Source organism: Dreissena polymorpha, chromosome 11, assembly GCF_020536995.1.
Source record: "Dreissena polymorpha isolate Duluth1 chromosome 11, UMN_Dpol_1.0, whole genome shotgun sequence".
NCBI lineage: Eukaryota > Metazoa > Mollusca > Bivalvia > Myida > Dreissenidae > Dreissena > Dreissena polymorpha.
In genome coordinates, this window is record NC_068365.1 from 31,519,448 (window position 1) to 31,538,254 (window position 18,807).

Below are 18,807 nucleotides of genomic sequence, written 5' to 3' on the forward strand. Positions count from 1 at the left end.
CGTATATCATTTCAAATAAAAATACGATATCCAAGATTTGAATGCGGACATTTAATTTATCAATTGCATTTTAATTAATTTTATTGCACTTAGTAATTACAATTTTACAACTTGAATGTAACCGACTTTTAGTTTAGAGATTATCATCTCCACAGTAAACAACAAGAATGAGCAAGCGCTAAAAATTATATATGACATTATTTTACCATTTAAACATCAATAATCAGAACTATGGTTGGTTCTCCAGGTATATTAATTATTCTTTAAGGTACAGGCGTGTGAATCTGATGACAAAAATCACATTACATACAGGGCTTGACACTAACTTTTTTACCTACTGACCCAAAGGACCACCAGCTTTCAGAAATTACGATTATTTTACCTAAATTTCAACTTACTTTCCGAACTATCCACAATGTATTTTGCATAAAATGAAAACTATAGTTTTAGTTTTTTTTAGGCGGAGGTTCAACCACCCCCGGAATAAAATTCCACATTGCGAAAAGTTGTAATCTTTAAAATACACAAGTTTACTCTCCGGCAACATCAAAACATTATCCTGTGCCCTCCAGTGTAAATTCGCACAGAAAACAAAGTATATTCTGATGGTACTAAGATCGATAAAATGCTGATTATTGCTGCTTTTTCAAAATAATATATACCATTGTGTTAATTTCTCTATCCGAAAGCTTCGAATTTTATGTTAATTTGTGTATCGATCATGGCGAAGTCAGGAGACATTTGCGGAACGCAAATCGATTTTTTGATCCCACGACAGGTTTTTGTCATCCGGGCATCTAGAAAATTGGAATTTCCAATATGTTGCTATTTTTATCCCAGTCTCGAGTTGGCCCATAAAATAATTATGAAATTATCGGTTTATTATGAACATATTAAGTTGTTTAATTGATGAAAACGGCTTTCCACCAGTATTAAACAATAAGCTGGCCAGGATTTTTAACTGGTCCGACGGATCAACCAAATTTCTAGTTTCACTGGTCCTCCCTATTTTTTACTGACCCCGGGTCAACGGACCACTGTTAGTGTCGAGCCCTGACATATTAAATTCTTGGAATGGATGATCATTCGTGCACATTTCATTTCTGAACCGTCATGAACACATTTACATGTTGTGCATGTGATGTCAATGAAGATATGGATTTGTTAGAAGGGACTGTATGATCACAGTGTTTTTTTTCACTTATAGGGGAATTGTGGCGGGGCCCGTCCAAAGGGGAAAAAATGCGTCGTTTTTTAGGAAAAGGGGAAAATTAAAAATTCACTCTTTTATATGTAATGATATTTATTATATGAATACACATGTTTGTATGAATATAATATTCACAGCAGAATGTCTCTGTCCTTTTTCTGAAATATATATCAATGATTATTTCAACATTAGTTTCAGACAGTTCAGTCTTCATGCAGAGTCTCAGTTTTCTTAGCCATTTTGAGTCGAATTGAGTTTTTTTAAATTGATTAAATGGCAAATTTGAGCATTTTTTATCAATAAAATGGACCAAATTGGAATGTTTTTATCAACAAATATTGATACAACATAGATACATCAGGCCTTTTCCTGGCCATTTTGGGAGACAAATGCAATTCATGTGAAAAGTCCACTGATTTGGAAAAAACTAACCTAATTTATATAACACTTTATAGTAATTAAAAATCATATAAATTATAGTTATATACTTTGTTAGTTATTTATGAAATGAATTTGAGATATATTTGTCATGATTATGAAACAGTTCTTTCTTAAAAAAAAAAAAAAAAATTTTTTTTTTTTTTTTTTTTTTTTTTTTTACTTCTGGAGGGGATTTTTTTTACAAAATGGGGGAAAAATATATACTCTTTTTTGAGGGGAATGGGGCCGAATATCGGCCCAGAAATTGCCATAAAAAAAACACTGGATCACATACAGCACATTCAAAATGATGTGAATATTACAATTGTTCCAGTTGTGATTGTGAACGTACAGTAACTTCTTAGTTCTACATTTCATTTGTACATGTACAATGCACCATAAAAAAATATGTTATTGCAGCTATTGCTTGAACTGATTGTGATTACAAACCGAAAGGTTAACTAGACAATAATTACAGTCAAAATAATAATATTGAGGATAATGAACCGATTTGTTCAAGTTTTCTCCATCTAAGATCTCTGTGAAGTGTCATTTCATATGTGACCACAAGGTCAGAACAGGTCTTAATTATAATAGTATTACTGACCCTCGCAGAGTTTTAAGTAGCCAATCAAAGAAAAGTATTGACTAAATCAGATGTTTTTACTGGACCAACACATTTAACAGATTTTCATGTTTTTCCAAAGATTGAAATAGAGTAAAACAGCTTATATTTAAGAACATAATACGTCTTGAGGGCGTTGTGCGAATTGTGAATGTACATGGCTTATAAACGACAAAATTGTATCAAATTGCAGCATAAATCAAGCTGCACACATTTGATAAAACATGGAACTCAGTAAATAACAGTCAATATTACAATTTTTATTTATTGTAGACTAAATATATACTTATTGCAATTAATGCTCAGCTTTGACATAGTGGCACCAGATGAAAAAATATTCACCTTAAACAGTCGGGGATCTTGCCCGATTGGGAAAGTTGGGGAATCCCCTTTTGACTTGCCTGATCGGGAAATTTTGATTGAAAAATTGCCCGATCAGGCAAGAAAACAACCATTTTTCATAAACCTTGGCAAAACGTGTCCGGGCATCACACAACTCATCCAGGAACAACTTATTTAACTGAATCCAATCTTAAAACAATTATCTTAAATTTGACAGTAGCGATTTTTTAAAAATTTCGTTCGTCAGATATTCAAGCCCTAAGTTGAGCAACTTTTACCATCTATCAACATTTTCCGCACTTGCCTGTTTTGAACACAAAATTGCCAGAAGGACCAAGTCGTCGAGGTTACATTATTAAATCTCTTGCCCGTTTTGAATTTGAATTTACTGAACGAGCAATAGAATGGTTTAGGAGACACTTTAGTTAAGTTTAGTCAAAATACAATCAGTGCTTGACATCTAATAATATTTTCCTCAAAAAGTATATTGTGAGTATGGATAATCTTCAATCAATTCCACCACAAAGGTTTAATACTCGATGGTCATAAATGGAATGCGACACATACAGATCTGTATGTAAAACGAACAGGTGGCAATTGTGGAAACACCTGTCCAAGTTGGATAAACTACTTACCGTCCTGATCCACGCTAAGGTTATAAACATGCATCAGGAAATAAGTAGAAGTGCCCAAAACATACAGGAGCTGCAAGCAAGTTTATGCAGTATCCAGTATCAATATTGCTGACAGATAGATCATATAGCCCGTTATCATAATTTCCAAACATGATATTTAAATCAAAGTCGGAAGGTCATTATATTGTCATTCAGTATACTCAAAGTAGACAAGAACATATTATAAAGCGATAATAAAATAATGTGATAAACACAAATACACCAAGATGTGACAAAAATCTGAGTTACTAAAATAATGATGGAACAAATAATATGTCATGTCAGGTTCTTGAAAGACGCGGAGTACTTACTTTATCTAGTTTGGGCAATATGGGTTACAACTGAATTCCCCCATCAATTATTGCATGATTGAATTCTATGTCCTATTAGGTTTGTGAAGTACATCACTTAGATATATATGAACGAAACCTTTATTCAGTCATTGAATTTGTGAACGACACACTGTCAAATTTATCTAGTTCAATCTCAAATTAATGTTTTCTCCTTTTTTGCGAAAACCAAAAAGATAAATTTGTATACCGTTATACTTTTCTTCTCGGAACGTTAGCATAATATCAAACAATAATACCTTAGATTAGTTTAATCATGATATAGAAAAGTTTAATTAAAACGTAAACGGGTTTGTTTAATAACATGAGTTAAAAAAACACTTAAAATCAGCAACAACTTGTTTTGTTCCATTGGCATTGTTTAGTATGCTTATAAAACGAGAAAATTTTAATAAACGTTAACTACTCGTAAAAGCGACATAAACAGATTCATTGAAAGGTAAGTCGAATCGGATTGTGTTATAAATGCGCGTTGTTATATGTAGTGCATATATATACATATCAAGACCCTTAGCAAAGGCAAACACCACAATTTCTTGCCTGATCGGGCAATTTTTCAATCAATATTTCCCGATCAGGCAAGTCAAAAGGGGATTCCCCAACTTTCCCAATCAGGCAAGATCCCCGACTGATAAAGAATCCTTGAATGTATGCTTTATTCCAATTCAGAAAAGCTTAAGACATCATAACTTCAAAAGAGTACAAGCATTATTATCTATACTTGCTAGATAAGATGCAATAAAGTTTATTCTTCAAGTTTTCAAAAGTAAGTTTTAACGCTAGATCTGTTTAATTAGAATTATTTTAAAATTCTTGATTTTTCTATTTAGCCGTTAATATATTATTATCCATCGCCAAAGGTGGTTGTCTGTCCCACATTGGGTTCGTCTGTCTGTCATTGTGTCTGTCCTTCATTCCGTCCATCCGTCTGTCACAAAATGTTGAAATTAGCCGGGGATATGAATTCAAAGAATTTTCTTGTTTACCTTGTTTTCTGCTTGTTTTCAGGTTGACCATCATTCAAGACTTGTTTATTGTGAAGTGCCAAGATGTTGGTGGAACGCTATCGACCGATCCTGTACCTACAGTACCTCTTGCTGTTTGTGGATCTGTTTCTGAACTCTTTCATTGAGTTACTTAGATTTGAAAATGTCATACTTCTTGTGTTACTAGTGTAAGTATGTGTGTGTGTAAACTCGCTAGTTAAATACCTTATTACAATACTATATTTACTAAAATGTAAATGATTAGTATAGTAAAAAACAAAATTTTGTCAATACTGTAATGTAGTTGTTACAAAATTGTTGTTATATAGCTAACTGCTTATTTTTAGCTCACTTGAGCACAACGTGATCATGGTGAACTTTTGTGATCGCCTTTTGTCCGTCGTGGGTCGTCAGTCGTCAACATTTGGCCTTGTGAACACTCCAGAGGCCACATTTATTTTCTGATCTTCATGAAACTTGGTCAGAACATTTGTCCTATTGATACCTCAACTGAGTTCGAAACTGGGTCATGCTGGGTCAATAACTAGGTCACTAGGTCAAAAAAAAGAAAAACCTTGTGAACACTGTAGAAGTCACATTTGATGCCAAATCTTCATCTAACTTTGTCAAAATGTTTGTCTAAATGATATGTTAGTTCAAAAATGGTTCCGGTCCATTGAAAAACATGGCCACCAGGGGGCGGGGCAGTATTCCTTATATGGCTATAGAGAAACCTTGTGAACACTCTAGAAGTCACAATTATTGCCCAATCATCATGAAACTTGGTCAAAACGGTTTTATTGATATCTCGGACGAGTTCGAAAATGGTCCTGATCAGTGAAAAAACATGGCCGCCATGTGGCTGGGCAGTTTTCTCTATATGTATATAGCGAAAACATGTGAACACTCTAGTAGTTAGAGCTGTAACAATTCCGTTTGATGCATCGAAAAACTGGTTCAACGCCGCCAATTCGATTTCGATACCAATACGGCCAATTTCGATTCGATTCACTGCAATCCCGATTGATCCGCAATTTTAAACCTTACTTTCCAAATCCGTCGTCTAAACTTTCTTGTCATTTGTAATGCATCTTGTGATTGGTCAATAGCCAATATGGCTCCTATTCAATGAATAAATAACATGCTGAGCATTACATCAGCTGGTAAAATGGCTTTTTCAACCACGCTGAAAGACGCACCGTCAAAATTAAAATTTCGCGAAGGTTCTGATGCAAAAGCAACTTGCAAAACGTGTTTTGTTTATGTAAGTTACCCTAGTTCTGGAAGCACTACAAATTTGAGGCAACAATTAAAAAGAAAACACTCAGTTGATATTTCAGATGTGAAATCTTCATCTCCCACGATATTGTGCATTTTATGTTATTTAATAATAACTCAACAGGAAGTTGTGTTCAATTAATATGGTACTTATAAAACAATGTTGCGTTTTTAAATTTTATTTAAAAATTAAACACTTTAAATGTAAATAATAAGTAAATATTAAATACCAAACATACTAATTCATGCCCTGGACAAACCAAACATGAACTAGTTTGCAAAATAAGCAGCAAATAGTTTAATTTGAATCGAATCGAAAATAATCGAATCGAACCATTTGGTATCGAAATCGAATTGAATCGAATGATGGGTAAATCGTTACAGCTCTACTAGTAGTCACATTTTTTGTCCAATCTTCATGAAATTTGGTCAGAACTTGTGTTTTCTGGATATGACGGTTAAGTTCGAAAATGGTTTGGATCCGTAAAAAAACATGGCTGCCAGATGGTGGGTCATTTTCCTTATATTTACAATATATATAGTAAAAAAAGCTTGTGAACACTCTAGAAGTCACATTATTTGCCTAATCATCATAATTGTTTTTCTAAACATCGATTTTATAGATATCTCAGACGAGTTCGAAAATGGTCATGATGGGTGGAAAAACATGGCTGCCAGGGGGTGGGGCAGTTTTCTCTATATGTATATAGTGAAAACATGTGAACAGTCTATGACACATTTTTGCCCAATCTTCATGAAATTTGGTCAGAACATTTGTTTACTGTGTAGTGGAGTTTGGTTTTATTATGTCATTATTATGTAACATTAACTGTATTATGTAATTTTTCATAACACAGAATTTTCATAACTAATTTGGGAAGATATTGATCATTGATAAATAGACTGTTCTGAGGGAACATAGACTCTTCTGCCAGTGCTCTCAGAACTGTATAAAATAAGCTGTTTTGGCTGATTTAATCACCTCTTGATGATTTCTTGAAAAGGTAACAGCCCCTGAAAAAGGTTGGAATTTTGAAATAATTAAACTCTAAACTATTGTAACACCAGTATCAAGACATTTTGGCATTATTTTCTTAATTATTCTTATTATTTAGATGATTTTTATTTGGTATTTTCTAAATTAGAAAGACTCTATTTTATTTCAATAACTTAAGTAAATTCTTATTTTTACATTTGATTCACTGACGTTTCCTAATCTCCATAAATTGTGTTCTTTAGATTAAGTTAGACCTATTTTCTAAACTAGATTTTTGAAGCAACTTCTAGACTTACAGTAACTAATATTTATATCAGTTTTTTTTAACATATTGTGAACTTCTTTTTACATTCATTAAAGTATTTGCTGTATTTTGTTACGATACATGTACATGTACTTAGATTCTTTAGACTTGGCTTGTACCTGTTCTTAATTCTCTGTCATTGTTCTTCATTTTCCAAGTTCTTGGAATAAAAGTTAGTTATTTTCGTTAAAGCTGCTTTGGTTTTCACTTATAGATTAATTCTTTGAGTGTATTCAGGCGTATCTGACTGGACGCCTTTAGTTAATTGAATTACAACCAGTCATTGGTGTCATCCTGACCAGAAATAAGCGTCGAATAAATATTTCCGCATTACATAAGTGCTCACAAAGTTACATAACTCGTAACCATCCCGTGACCAGTTTACTTGCGAAAACTTGCACTACCACACCTGGATACGACAGTTGAGTTCGAAAATGGTTTGGATCGGTAAAAAAACATGGCCACCAGGGCACCAGGGGGGGGGGGGACTTTTCCCTAATATTAATATAGTAAAAAAGTTTTTGAACACTAGAAGTCACATTTTTTGCCTACATGTTATCATCATGAAATTTTGTCAAAACATTAGTTATGTGGATGTTTTGGACGAGTTTGAAAATGGTCGTGATCAGTGGAAAGAAAAATATGGCCGCCAGGGGGTCGAGCTGTTTTCTTTATATGTATATAGTGAAAACATGTGAACAGTCTAGAAGACACATTTTTTGCCCAATCTTCATGAAATTTGGACATATCTTGGAAGAGTTCAAAAATGTTTCAGGTCTGTTAAAAAAACATGGCCGCCAGGGGGCAATTTGTTGTTCATTCTTCATGAAACTTGGTTAGAACATTTGTTCCATTGATATCTTGGGCTGCAAAGAACAGGTCATTTCTTTTTATCTCAGGTGAGCGACTTTGGGCCTTTCAGGCCCTCTTGTTTAATTACTTATAATATCATTCAATCAAATTGGTCACCAATAAAGTGAATCACATTGGTGTGCTTTTGTTTTGTTGTTCAGAAAATATTGTCATATTTAATTATTTTATGAATAATTTATATGTTGATTTATATATTGTATTATAATCTTTCATTAATTATAAAAATAACCAAAGGTTAATGCACATTGTCATAACCAAGGTCATCAGCGTACAGCTGATTATTCATCATACGTTGATATTAAACTTAAAATTTGAACAAATTCTACCAAACTTTTCCACAGTTCTAAGAACAGTATACATTTTCACAATCATAAATATGTAACACTAATCCAAAGATAACATATTAGGCCATGTGGAATGTTCTGTACTTGTCTCTATTTAAATTCAATGCATATGTCACTTTCAAGTGAAATCTGACTTGCTTTTCTAGGAATATAAAACATTTTTAAATTAAACAATTGTAATGAATGACCTGAAAATGTAATTCATTTAGAGATGTAAAATATGTGCGAATATTGATATGTCGATATGCATGAGTCTGGTCAGTTTATATTTCTTTTTATGCCCCCGAAGGAGGGCATATAGTGATCGGACTGTCTGTCTGTCTGTCCGTCACACTTTGCGTTTAGGTTTTGAAAAATGCTCATAACTTCTATGTCGCCTCAGATAGCAATTTCATATTTGGCATGCATGTGTATATAGACAAGGCCTTTCCATACGCACACACATTTTGACCCCTGTGACCTTGACCTTGAACTTAGGGTCCGCGTTTAGGTTTGAAATCTGCGTCTAGGTTTCGAAAAAAGATCATATTAACTTATATCAAGCGTTTATAGGGGGCATAAGTCATCCTATGGTGACAGCTCTTGTTTGTACAAAAGTGAAGTGAATGAACTGAAAATGATATGCTTTTGGACATATCACATGTATGTGATATGTTAAAATGCATACTCTTTTAAATTAACATTACTTTACATTACCAAATTGAAGTGATAACAATGAAAATGTTATGCATTTTGAGATATCACATATATGTTATAAAGACATAACATTTTCAGTTCATTTCCTTTATTTTGGTTATATCAAGTGACTGACCATATCATTTCCATTCCCTCTGATATAGGTGGTATTGTAGAGATATTCTACATTTCAGGATCCAGGATGTGTGTATACTTTTTGCGGCTATCGTTGTCTTCCTTCTCTTCTTCAACACCTTCATCTTTCAAGCAGGCCTTGTGAACATCCTTGTTAACAAGTTCAGGGTCACCATCACAGTAGTGTTTGTCTACTTCTGCCTCTGTGTGGGCCTACACGTGTGGTATATGGTGAGTTCAGTGAATTTGTAGTTGTAAAAAGTATTTAACCTGTTCCCACTCAGAGGCAAAGTAAAAATGGCTAAGTGCAAACAGCATCAAACCAGATTAGCCTGTGAGTAACTCGCAGTCTGTTCAGGTTTAATGCTGTTTGCTGCTCACCAGTATTTAAGGGTTGGAGATGAAGCGTGAAAACATGAATCTAGTAAGAAAGGTCTTTAATTAAATTAAACTTTATGAGGGACTACAAATGCGTAAAAATACGTAATTAAGTGGTAAAGAGTTAACGAAGGATACCGTTATAACTTGTATTTATGCAGCTATAATGTCATGATAATTTTAGAGACTGAGAGCCCATAATAGTCAAGACTCACCTTGGATAATTAGTTCTTCTTAACTCCTGCTGTAAGCACAAGTGTTAGTTTGAATAGACAATTGGCATTTTTAACCAGGTTTTCCGAAGGAAAGACTGGTGATTAGATTGGTGAATGTCGGCGGGCGGGCGGGCTGGCGGGCGGCCGGAACAAGCTTGTCCGGGCCATAACTTTGTCGTTCATTGTGAGATTTTAAAATCATTTTGCACATGTGTTCACCATCATTGGGCGGTGTGTCACATGAAAGAATTACGTCAATATCTCCAAGGTCAAGGTCACCACCACTAAAAATAGATTTATTTAGAAACTAGGGGGGTAACTATGAACAATCAGTTCAGTTTTAGTTGTCTCCCTTTATCAGAATTTTTTCTCAAATTGAAAACCTGGTTTTGTGACAATTTTGTCCCTTGTTATTGACATAAAATGCTTAAATTACAATTTATTCATGAAAATGTACATATTTTTATGTGTTTTATATGCAGCAAAATTAAATAATTACGGTTTGTTTCTGCTGTTGTAGACATTAAGATGGGCAGACCCTAATACCTGGATCTGGGGAAATCAAGGCATTAGAGTACTATTCATCATTCAGAGAACGGGTATGTTTGGTAGTATGTTTTGTAAGTGTAAGCTAAAATCCTGTTTCTTGACAGTAAAACAACTAATTTTTTAATGATAGCATATTAAAACAGTTTATATTGACATTTTTATTTTTGTTGTTCTAAATTTCTGCAGCTTAGGAACAACAAATCTCGTACAAGTAATCTGTAGTGCTGTGTACACATTAATGCCCAAAAGATGATAGTGAAGATGTGATAGTTTGACATAAAATCTGCGATTATAAAGGAATTAATGTTAAAATTAGGTTGTTAACATTGATATATATATAATTTGTTTTTTCTTGGACAAGAATGCTTATGCTCGCTTCAACATGTCTGTAGACTTCTAAAATCTTATGCAGCCTTTGTCTACTTTAATTCTATGTCAACATACTTTACAGTCTCTCTGACAGTTTTTCTACTACATCTATTAGCGTACTATTGCCCTTTTAAATCCAATGCCAATATGTTCATTTTTGTTTATCTCCTTGCAGCCTCTGTGTTTTACTACTACTTCTACAAGCGAACCTGTCTGAAGCTGGCAGACCCGCGGTTCTATCAGGACTCAGACTGGATACAGAAAGAGTTTGAGAAGAGACGATAGTGCTTGAGCCATGTGGAAATATTGATCTGTGATAACCATATTATTAGTGACTATACATTGTATATACTTGTATATATTATCTTCTACGCTATATATGTATTGGAGTGGGTTGTTTGCGAATTTAGTTATAAAGTTCTTTTGTCAGGATTTTTGTCTATATTTTGTTTTTGACAAAAAGTTCCAGACACTTGTAAACTGTGTAAACTTACATAATATATATTTAAATATTTTCTATATTTAATGGATTTAGTTTGTCTACATGTTTCCATTGGTACAATTGTCCATAAGGTTTTCTGATCAGCCACTTACTGGTGGTATGTAGTTTAAATTTGGCATAGTGTATGTGGATGTTTGCATGTCTCGTGATGTGGGTTAAGAATTATATCATGACATATATTATATGTTTAGTGAAATATTGAAAATGTACCTAGTTTTGTCTTGTCTTCTGCATATATAAATAATAAATAATTCTGCAAGTTTTTAACTCTTTTTTTAAGAATAAATGTAATTAAGTTTTGTATCTGACAATGTAATTTTTAACATATATGTTTTTATATTATTTTAATTATTGTATCAAAAATTGCAAATGGATATTTTTACTGTACGACATAGAAATATTTGCAATTTTATAACACACTTCTTATGAACTTCAATTTTTTTACTTATCAACGTTTTATCTTTTTCCAAATAATAATACTTAAAGCGTATATACTTGTTTTAAAATTGGTTGTTAAAACCAGACATGAACTACTCTTTGTATAAAAAAGGAATTCACTTGCTGTTGGACTTCATATCAATTAAAGCATAACATATGTCTTAGTACAACGCTATTACTCATTGAATGTAAAAATAATGTAAAAATATTGTGTATTTGTCAATGAAAATGTCAGAAGTATAATTTCTTTGGCCAGATAAATATTGTAAATTGTTGTTTTCCTGTTGTATGTATCAAACGGTGTAAAAGCCAACGCATCACTGACTTAACAGATGTTAACTATTCCGTCCAGATTTATTTATATTACTCATGGTTATTTTATTGCTCATGGGTTGTGTTTTTTTGTTCAGAGATTGTGGTGCATATAGATTTTAAACTGTCTGTCTGCTTGTTGTTGCTTCTGTCAAAAGGATTTTTGAGATGCAGGTAAATCAATATCTATAACAGTTTTAGTGATTTATTGATTAGCAAATAGTCAACATGTTAACTATGGCTCCATGTTATTTTGATGCATGTTTAACATGTACATATTTACCAATGAAGAGCTATGGAATGATTTGGGCAAAACAATACGATATTTTTGCTCAACTATTTACTGAATAAATCAAGTAAAATCACGAATGTCGGCATGGGTGTTCAAGCAATTCACTTATTAAGGTAAAAATGCAACACCTCATTTCACTGTTTCAACTACAGGTATTAAATTTAAACTTTACATTTGTATTTGGTTTCATAACTGTGACCTGATTTTTTTCATAATTATGGACCTTTTTGTACTGATAAATTCTGTTAAGTTGAACATGTAACATCTCCATTCAGATATTGGCCAGATATTTGTTGTGTGAGTCTGCCTTCATGAATTACAGATGAAGTGCGAGTGTTGTTCCAGTCCATTTTTTGTAGTGTGAATTAATGGGCCATGGACTTAGAGAAATTTTCTCTATAATAACCATTTTCCATAAGTTTTTTACGAAACGCTTTCAGACTCTTAGCTGCTTTTTGGCATGTGAGTCTACCTGTATGACTTACAGATGGATGAAGTGTGAGTTTTTCGCTCCAGTCCATTTATGTTTGGCAAGTTATGGGCCTTTGACTGAGAGAAATTTTATCTACTCTAACCATTTTCCATAAGTTTTTTTACGAAAGGCTTTCAGACATTTAGCTGATTTTTGGCATGTGAATTTACCCATATGACTAACAGATGGATGAAGTGTGAATTTCATTCTGTTCCATTGATTTCTGACAAAGTAATGCGCTTGAATAATAACAGTTTTCCTGAGATTTTTTAAGAAACGCTTTCAGATATTCAGCTGACTTAATGTATGTGAGTCTACCTACATGACTTACAGATGAATTGTGAGTTTCTTTCCGGTCCATAAATTTTTGGTGAAGTTAACAGCCTTGGACTTAGAAAAGTTTCTCGATATTAACTGGTTTCGGGACATTTTTTACTAAATGCTGTCAGTTAACGTCCATAAGGCCCATAACTTTGTTAAATATCAATGACTGTTACTGAGTCATGATATTTTCAATTTGGATATAGCTGCTGTGTTACTTCAAAGTGCAGTAGGGGCATTGTTTTGCACAAATGCAGGTCTTGTTGTCTTGTTTCTTATTGGTATTGAAAATTGATATGAAGATGTCTGAAGCTTTAATGATAACTGTAAGATTACATCTACATTTAGTGAAGCTATATGCAATACTCAGCTTTAAGAAGTAAGGATATCAATAACAATTACGAATGCTTTTCATTTTGTCTAGCATAAGAAAAAACATTAAGATTATTGGAATCATACAAATGACTAACATTTATGAACATATCAAATTGTTGGATAATAATATGGCTATTCATTATAGTAATATTTAATAACTGTACATATGGTCAGTTTTTACCGAGAAAAAGCCCAGACAATAATTTGCAATGAACTAATATCTTCAATCTTTAAAGTGCCATAACTCTGTGAAAAATGACTGATGCAGATTGTTCTGGTGATACGAACATTTTATTTGGTAATGAAGCTTCTTATAATGTTTGTTTAAATACAAGCTAGTAGTATATATTTTTTTAATTGTTCAAAGTATTGTAATTCGGACAAATCTTTAAAGGAGAATATACTAGTAGAATGCAGGTTTTAATATAATACAAAATATTTATTTGCATTATTAAAAAAAGTTGTCCTTTTGGACATAAAGCGGGCAAGAGGATAATTATTTAATTAATAATAAAATCGTTATGAATGAAATATACACGAAGTACTATTATTTACCTATGTGCAGTATCAATAAAACATCTTTAAATTTTAGGCCAGATTGTCAAAGCTTAAACCGTATGCTCCCCTGACATTTGGGGGGATTTAATTTTGTAAAAAAAATTGTCTTGTTGATATTGGCTGTCTTTATATAATTATTTTTTTTAAGTAAGAAATCTTTTGTTTATAAATCCGTTGTATATACCTGATATTTGCTATAATTATGTCATTAACAATTAAATATGTTTACTTCGTTCAATAAATTGTAGATTTTACAGTTTTGTATGTTTTCTTTTTTGTAAAAATTTTACTAGTTTTACTTCATGTATATATAAATCTTTTTGAAGTCAGTACTGTGTACGGAACCTTTTATCAACAAAAGAAATATGAATTCTGAGTTCACCATTTAGAGAGAATAAGTCTGTACCCGGCAATCTAAAATATAGCTGAGGGAAAATTCTGAATAATTTATAAAAAAAACAGTATCAACTTCAGAAAATGAATTTTATTTCAGGAAAGTTTCGAAAGATAGTAAAGCAAAACAGTCATACAAAGAGAACATGAAGCACATCTAAAATAACATTTTAAAGTACACTTAGCACAAAAACATTGACTTAAATATACAATTAAATCAGCTGCCAACATTGTGTGTGATCATTACATCGCATATCAATAAGAGAGTATATTAATTATGTAATTATAATTTTGTCAAATATGCTAAATCTTAATTGTTTGAGTATTAAAGCAAAATGTTGGATAACAACCTGTTAACATGCCAGGGATGTTAAAACCGCTAACTATAAAGAAATATAGGAAGGAATCAATGCATGTTAATATCATTTTTTGAGGTTTGTTCAAGATCGATAACAGTTTTTGACATAAACATGTTGAACATACAGTTTAATGCCTTATATATATGTATTGATTATTACACAGATAGACATACTTTAACTAAACTTCACAGGAATGATCCTTGGGTGACCCGTTTTCAGAGTTATTTGACTTGTTAAGATATGCTGCATATAAAGGTCGCCAGAGTTAAGACTAGATTTTAAAATGTAATCTTGAAAAATATCTGAAACATTTATGGTAAGAAATTAAATATTTTAGTGTAACATCAAATATTTATCTTCTAATAAAATTGTTCAAGTAATGCCTCTAGGGTCAAATTTGACAATTATTCAGAGGTCACATGATTTATAAATACTTGTATTGCAAATTACTAATAATCTCGGAAACTGCAAGGGTCAGAAGTTTAATATTTGGTTTCATATGGTGGTCATTGAGCAAATTTGTTCAAATCATGCCCAAGAGGTAAATATTAGCCCTGCTTCTGGGGTCAACCTCCACCACCCCCACACCCCCGTGGTATATTGTTTTGCTAACAGATTTATAGTGAAAACTTAAAAAACTTCTATAAACTGCAAGGTCAAGAGGTTTGGTATTTTGCATGTCACACTGTACGGTGGTCTTTACCAAGTTTGTCAAAAGCATGTTCCTAGCCTTAGGTTCAAAATTGGCAATGCCCTGGGTGTTTATTTGTTTTCAGTATGCATACATTTTTATATAGTGTAAACATTAAAAATATATGATCCCAAAGACCCAGAGGTTAAGTACTTTGACATGTAACATCCTATAGTGAACCTCTTCTAAGTTGGCTCAAACATTGCCCCCCCCCCAAAGGAGTTACTTTTGTTCCTAATAAATAAAGCTAACATTTGAAAAAAAATCAAGACCCAAGTCCCAGAGGTGTGGTTTTTATTCTTGTAAAATCGTATAGCTTTTAGTTCCAAATTTGTTCAAAGCGTGCCTCTTGATCACGACTGACCATCTCTAATGGTTACTTGTTTTCCGAATATGTACATAGTGTAAACTTTAAAATTCATTATGACTGCAAGTCCCAGAGGTCTGGTATTTTGCATTTAACATTGTATGGTGGTCCTCTTATCATGTGTGTTCAAGACATGCCTCTAGGATCAAAACTTGCAATGCATTTGTGATTACATGTACTTGTTTTCCTAATACATGTATGTACATACTGTTAACTTTAAACTTTGATCTGAAGCCGAATTATGAAGTTTGGTATTTATCATGCCACAATGTATTGTGGACCTCTCCCAAATTTGTTCAACACTGGGGTCAAAAGTTTTCACACCTTAGATGTTACTTGTATTTCTTATATGTTTGTAGGAAAAACTTAAAAAAATTCAACGGAACCACAAGACTCAGAGTTTATATATTAAGCATAGAACATTGCATTGTAGTTCTCTCCCAAGTGTTTTTCAAATCATTTGCCTGGGATAAAAACTGGCCACGCCAAAGGGGTCACTTGTTTCCCTAATACGTATATAAGGTAATCTTTACAAATCTCCGAAACCAAAGGGCTTAGATGCATGGTATTTGGCATGTAACATTATATGGTGGTTGACTACCATGTTTTCTTAAGACACGCCACTTGGGTAATAATTGGCCGGACAAAGGGTCACTTGATTTATATATATATATATATATATATATATATATATATATATATATATATATATATATATATATATATATATATATATATATATATATATATATATATATATATATATATCAAAATAAATGAATTATAGCTGTAATTTACCTTAAGTTGTTACTGAAAGAGATTCAATTTTGGTGTGATATTGTGTTGTGGGTAGAAATCCGGAGTACCAGGAAGAAATTCCGCCTATCCTATAAAAAAATTGTATCGGTAACCACAAGGTTCATAGCTTTGATACGTGACATCAGGAAGTGGTTCTCTACAAAGATTTTTTTTAAATAATGCCAATTGTGCACAAACTGGCAACACCCGAGTTGTCACATTACTTATGTAGAGGTGTATAGTAAATAACGTTAAAAGTCTCCGATACCACAAGGGTCAGGGGTTTAATATGTGGTGTGTAACATCGAATAGTAGGCATCTACAAAGTTTTCTCAACTCATTCCCATGAGATAAAAACTGGTTATGCCCCAGATGTTACAATTATTAAATAGACTTTTATTGTGATATATTTTTTAAATGATATCTTTAACAGCAACGTCATGATGTTAAATATGTCGTGGTCAAACTAGGGCCTGTCTGAGGTTGAAACGGTCATTATTAAATGTAACACGGAGTGTATATTGACAGGAGATGAATCGAGTATTTGACCCTTACTGTAGTAAATTCAATCTTATGCAAAAACTATTCATCCGATTTTATTGGTTTATACGTTATCTTGTTGCTTATTAATTCCTCTTTAAAAAAAATATAACTTTTAGTATATTCCCGTTGTTATTAATGGATTTATAGCGAGTTAAACACAAGAAATACACAGTTTATGTTTTACCACCGCGCGTTTTAACGTGTTGTGGCTATCGATCTTTTACGATTAGCGTACAGCGAAGTGCCGAGGTTATACATTTTGATGTACCCACTCACGTCTTTTGTTAAATTATAGTTTCATTTCTCGGCCGATTTTGACAAATTATATATCATTAGAAAGCTTACGTTACGTAGTAAACAGATATATCAATATATATTAAGTTTTTCTTCTGATTTCGACAGCCCGGCGAGTTATAACTTAAACTTTTGCAAATATCATACCGTTTTGGAGTTTTAGAATCTAGATTTACGGTTGACATGTTCGTACTTAATACCAATTTGTAGCGTTCATATTTGGAGTTCAGTTTTAAAAATTACATCTTGCTTAGGAGAATAGAATTCTGTATACGATAGAAAAAAAATTTGTTTAAAAACGAAAGTAATTAAGGAATGAAGGCGGGAAAATGTAGCGCGCGTTCCTAACGCACTGAACTGATGCTACGGTCTTGGCGATTATGCTTTTGTTTAGAAACCGGCCATTTAATTTCTTTTGCCATCTTATTATATTTTTTAGGGAATATATTGTAGTATTTTGTTCACGAAACATATCAATAAAGCTTATTATAAATGAATCTTAATAAATTAACGATTTCAGCTCTTGTTTATAACACAGAAAGGGTGTAAAATTTATGATGAAACAGCGTATATAGCGGACCCTCTCGATATTATTCGGCTTTACATGCATACTTGAAATAAAATGGGTGTCAAAAACATTCATCGTTTGCTGTTTATTATCAACAAGGTAATTATGTATAATTATTTGAAATGTTATTTACCTTAAATTATCAATTTATTAAAGATTCTTGAAAATCACGGTCCGTGTTACGCGGGTCATTTCGTATTTTGACATCAGGGCATCATGTCCAACTATTGAAAATCAGATTTTTTTCACCGGGACGATGACGGCTTGGATTTAGACAGGCAGACAGATAGTTTATTCAGACTTAAACAACAGTACATCGTCTTCAACTCAAATATATAAATTATTTTAAGACGAATTGTTAGGTGATTACACATATAGCAGTGATGATTCTGAGAATGTTGCCATGTTTTTTATCCGTGTAATCTAGAGTCCATGGTTTGAGCATTTTTATCGCGGTGTTCAATAAAAGATATCTCAATAATCTTGTTTATTGATAGATCTGTGGTTTTATTGCCCCTGTGTTCAGCACAAGCAAATTATCTCGTTATGATCAGATACTGTGCCGACCAATACTAAATAACACTATGGTGTCATACGCCACAGCAGGGACCTATAATTGTATATTGGTCCCTAACCACAGGTGGCAATGTCTGGTCAGTTTACACTTTTTATGATACCTCCATGTCTTCTCGTGGTATTAGTGGTCATTTCTTGGAGTAATGTAACGCCAAATACTCAATTTTGCGTTTATAAGATATGTAGCGTATTGAAAACATTTATAGTCATCTGCCCATACAGAT

The 18,807-nt window shown here is 32.7% G+C and overlaps 1 protein-coding gene across 1 annotated transcript; it reads left to right on the forward strand.

Moving 5' to 3' along the window:
• Nucleotides 1-139: 139 nt before the first annotated feature.
• Nucleotides 140-14,248, forward strand: LOC127851113 (transmembrane protein 138-like). The gene is made up of 5 exons (XM_052384672.1): nucleotides 140-247; nucleotides 4,630-4,795; nucleotides 9,273-9,444; nucleotides 10,327-10,405; nucleotides 10,900-14,248. Exons 2-5 carry the CDS (start codon nucleotides 4,671-4,673, stop codon nucleotides 11,007-11,009), a joined length of 486 nt encoding a protein of 161 aa, XP_052240632.1. The 5' UTR covers nucleotides 140-247; nucleotides 4,630-4,670; the 3' UTR covers nucleotides 11,010-14,248.
• Nucleotides 14,249-18,807: the final 4,559 nt, after the last annotated feature.